Source organism: Fukomys damarensis, unplaced genomic scaffold (genome assembly GCF_012274545.1).
Source record: "Fukomys damarensis isolate Sample0158 unplaced genomic scaffold, DMR_v1.0_HiC HiC_scaffold_39, whole genome shotgun sequence".
Lineage (NCBI taxonomy): Eukaryota > Metazoa > Chordata > Mammalia > Rodentia > Bathyergidae > Fukomys > Fukomys damarensis.
The window spans coordinates 105,722,179-105,726,927 of NW_022900951.1; the positions used below are offsets into that span (position 1 = coordinate 105,722,179).

General features: G+C 34.6%; 1 protein-coding gene across 7 annotated transcripts in view; it reads right to left on the bottom strand.

Moving 5' to 3' along the window:
• Positions 1-4,749, bottom strand: part of Smarca1 (SWI/SNF related, matrix associated, actin dependent regulator of chromatin, subfamily a, member 1) — a 72,537-nt gene that overhangs the window by 57,438 nt on the left and 10,350 nt on the right. For all 7 annotated transcript variants that reach the window (XM_010608023.2, XM_033760320.1, XM_033760319.1 and 4 more), the window contains exons 6-8: positions 4,381-4,536; positions 3,085-3,216; positions 2,123-2,191 (exon numbers count right to left, since the gene is read on the bottom strand). In XM_010608023.2, coding sequence (XP_010606325.1) covers positions 2,123-2,191; positions 3,085-3,216; positions 4,381-4,536 — 357 coding nt within the window. The remainder of the gene's footprint in view (positions 1-2,122; positions 2,192-3,084; positions 3,217-4,380; positions 4,537-4,749) is intronic.

Below are 4,749 nucleotides of genomic sequence, written 5' to 3' on the forward strand. Positions count from 1 at the left end.
CTCTAGCAGAAAGAATCAACGACGGGGATCTCACCTTATTAAATATCTTCTACACTGCAAAACCATCAACAGAACTACAATGTGGGAAGAAAATTTTACCAGCTGCTCCTCAGACAAAGGGCTCTTATCTAGAATATATAGAGAACTCAAAACAAAGCACCCCCATAGGCAGAACTCTTGAAGACATTGGCATAGGAAAAGACTTTTTGAACAAATCCTCAGTAGCAAGGGAACTAGCAGAAAGAATCAACGACTGGGATCTCACCTTATTAAATATCTTCTACACTGCAAAACCATCAACAGAACTACAATGTGGGAAGAAAATTTTACCAGCTGCTCCTCAGACAAAGGGCTCTTATCTAGAATATATAGAGAACTCAAAACAATCAGCACCCCCAAATATAAAGACCCAATTCAAAAATGGGCATCTGAAATGTGCCCTTCTCCATTGTTGGTGGGAGTACAGACTGGTGCAACCACTATGGAAATCAATATGGCGATACCTCAAAGAGCTAGGACTAGAGGTTCCATTTGCAAAAGCCATCCCTCTGCTGGGTATCTTTCCAAAAGAATTAAAAGAATCATAGCACAGTGATATATGCGCACCTATGTTTATAACAGCAGTGTGTAATAGCTAAAACTTGGAAACAGCCCATTTGTCCATCAGTTGGAGACTGGATAAAGGAGATGTGGTTTTTCTATAAAATGGAATATTACTCAGCTATAAAGAATGAGATTAGAGTCATTCATAGGAAAATGGATAGATATTGAAGATATATTCCTAAGTGAAATAAATAAGTCACACATGTGTAAATACCGAATAGTTTCTCTGGTGTGAAAAACTATAATAGTACATAAGATCCTAATGAGAAAATTGACAATGTGAAGTAGAAAGAAAAAGGCTAAAGGTGTGGGAAAAGTGGGAAGTAGGGAAAGATAATAAGGGAAAAGAAAAAAAATATGAGAAAATGGAAAAAAAGTGTTTGTAAATGGGGAGGGAAGGAGGGGGTGAAGGGATAGCAGGGACAAGGGGGAAAAAAGGAGAACCAAGACCTGTCATGTAAAGGTACAAGGTCCCAATGATGAATGTAAGTGTACTGTATACCTAAAATGTACCAATAAACTCAATGAAAAAATAAACAAATAAATAAATAAATTTTTAAAAATAAAAAGATGCAGAATCTTGAAAAAAAAAAAGAAACAGGAAACAGGCCTATAGAAGGCCACATAGAAATTACAGTGTATCATAAAATCACAGCTCATGCTGGAAAACACAAAGTCATAGTAGTTCCAATCTGTGTAACTGTAAAAAAGTATTCAGTAAACTCAGCACAAAGGTCACTCTGCTAATAAGTGGTAGCACAAAATTCAAACTCAGAAGATAGACTGTTGTATTATTCCGGTTTAGGATTTTCAAGGCACTATCACAGATGGACAAGGGAGCAAAGGACTTTGGAAAAACTGGCAAAAAGCATTGTCCAAGTGATGAAAAATGGGCTCACTGCTGAAGGGGTATATTGTTGGATACAGGAAAGAAACCGTGGTTTAGAGTCTACAGGTCTCTTTAAAGTAATCGAACAGGCACAAAAGAGTTAACATGAATGAAATGCCTATAAAGATGCAAGGAAGTTATCAAAGAATGAAAATCAGTGTTCAGTGAATGTAAGAAGATCACCGGGTGATATATAGATGATTAAAAAAAAAGAGAATGAATAGAGAGGATGGGACTATAAAATTGACTACACCTCATGGGATGGGTCTGATACACTACAGTGGGGAAATAGTGGCTTAGATGTGGCGTTGGTGAACTAAGAGAATAATAATACCACCTTTAAGGACCTGTGAGGTATCGGAGAATGAACAACCTCTACTGGAGAGAACACATTATCACAGGGGAGACCACTCCACAAGGGCCATTCTACTGAGAGGCTGAGGATATAGTGGAATCTGCTCACCAGAGAGTCAGTCAGAAAACATGGGAGGAAGAAGCAGTGAGATTGACCAAGAGCCAAACCCACAAGTTCAGATTCTGTGACAGCTTGTTTTCTGACTCGGATATTTGTGTATTTTACATGTAATATGAATATTATAGTTATTAAATTTCTTTTCTGCTATTACTTACTGCATGAAGTCTTTCCACAAGTTTCTGATCACCAAAGCAATTTTTTGTGTCAAACCAAGAATCAAAGTCCTGTGGAGGAGTGAAAATCCTACAGTAAGTGCATAGGTTTTTTTAAATGATTTGACATTCTTAAACAATCAATACAGAAATAAACCATTTTAAAAGTATACTTTCAAAACTAGGTTAACTGTGATGGCCAGTATTACTTACTTCTGAAATAGGCAAAATACTGAATAGTTAACAAAATTTGGTTCCCACTATAGAGGAATTCTGTCAACAATTTTTCATTAAGCAAATATTAGGCGTACCCTACCCTAGTAGTTAATAAAGATAGGAGTTAGAAATATAAAATTAAGCCCCTATGTCCTTAAATCATTCAATTCAGCATTCTGCCCTAGCATAACTGTTACAATGATAAAAATAATTTTAAAATCACACATTTACAAACTACACTATTAATCAAATCACATTCTGAGCTCTCTAGCATTCACTAAATGTTAACAATGCCCACAATAATCTAAGATTATTGTAAAGTCACTACCTTCTACACTAGTATACAGAAATATAATGAAAATGATTTAACGAAAAGAAAATGTTGAATGCATCATTCCGAATATGCCCTATCTTATAAGTTGTGGTAGTGATGCGTTATGAGAAAAGTTCAACTGGCTAGCTAATCCCAAAAAAGACAAACATGCTATTTCTTTAAATATCTACTTAATTTTTTTTACTCAAGAATTCTTTCCTAAAAAAACCAACATACAGAGATAAAGAATTACAAAGGAAAAACAACTATAGATTTTTATCTATGTTCTCATGCTTTGAAACAGATTTCTGTGAACATAAGAAAAACATATTTAAAATACACACGGCTTGGGGCTAGAGATGTAGTTAAGTAGAGAACTCCTGTGTTTGGTCCTCAGAACTACCACCCCCTCAAAAAAACTATGGCTTCAACTTACATCTGCAGAATTGAAGACATCAGGCAATAAAAAGTTGAGTAATGCCCAGAGTTCATGCAGGTTATTCTGCAAAGGTGTTCCAGTTAGAAGTAAGCGGTTAGTTGACTTGAACTCACGAACAATTTCTGAAAGCTAGAAAAAATAAATAAGCATTGTTTTATTTATTGGGATGTTCAACATTTAGTTATACTTTATCCTACCAACACATTTTTTAATACAATATAACTTGAAAATTAAAGCTCTGTGGTAAATTCCCTAATTCAGGGTGACACAACTGAACAAAATATTCTGGGCATTTCTACACTTTAAAGAATCCAGGTGATATTTATACCTGAAACCATTTCTCCTTCAAAATCCCTTCAAAACATTTACTTTCTCTATTTTGATTCCCAGAGAAGAGTCAGAACTTTCCCATGAAATCTGGGTGACATAATAAAATCTCCCCCTCCTCACCTACCACACTCATCTACATGCCTAGCCAAGTTCTAACTTGGTCAGGTCCACAAATTATCAGTGCCAGAATTGAGTCCGTTTTTCCTGATTGCTTTATTTAACTTCCTAAATGTATGAACACAAAAATCATGGCAAAAAACATAAAAAAACAGTAATGTTAACAAAAATGCTTGTTTTTATAATGCTTTTAAATAAAACCCTTAACATTCATTCTCTTATTAGGTATTAGTTCCAATTTGAAATTAATATGATCCACCTAGCAGTTTTGCTCCAATTCTGTCCCAGGTTCTCCCAAACTAGCCCAGTGATCTAAAGAGAGGTTCATCAAAATAACTGAAGCTTTTTCTACTGTTGATGGAGTTGAATGGCAAGAAATATTGATTTTTTTCAATGCTAACACCACACTCTAATTCACCCAAGTCAGATGATTCCAGGAAATTCTTTTTTCTGCCCAAATGAATACATATAAGGTATCCTCAATAAAACACTAAGCCAAAGAAAATGATATTTATAGCATAACAGAGTTAGGATGTAGTAGGAAGGATAGCAAATGGACACCTAATTTCCTTACATTAATGATGTCGCTCAACTTTGTCTTGTATTCAGTAACTCAGAACCACTTTTTTTTGGTACCAGGGATCAAACTCAGGACTGCGCTTGTGAGACACATGTGGAGTCACTGAGCTAAATCCCCCGCCCTTCAAAACCACTTTTAAAAGTGATTTTTATTCGTATGTCAAGAATAAAACCACAATCTTCCATTACTTTTTTGTTTTAAATATAGAAAAGTGAACAAACACACCTGTTAATTAAATGGAAACTTGAAGCAGGCTGAGAACTTACCTTAGATTTTTCATTTTTTATTCTATGAGCTTCGTCGATGACTACATATCGCCAATGAAACTTTTTAAATACAGATTTTTCTTTAATTACCATCTCATAAGAAGTAACACAAACATCCCACTCCCCTGGCATCATTTCATCACGAATAAAAGCAGCCTAGTGAAAAACAAAGTTCCTTATGTTAGGAAATGCTGACACAGAAAGTATTAAGACACTACTAAGAATGAAGACCCGTAAGGACCATTTAGTCTCATCTATTTTATTGTTTTTTGTTTTTTGTTTTTCGAGTATTTTTTGTTTGTTTTTTGGGTTTTTTTTTTTTTTTTTTTTTTTTTTTTTTTTTTTTTTTTTTTTTGTTTTTTTTTTGTT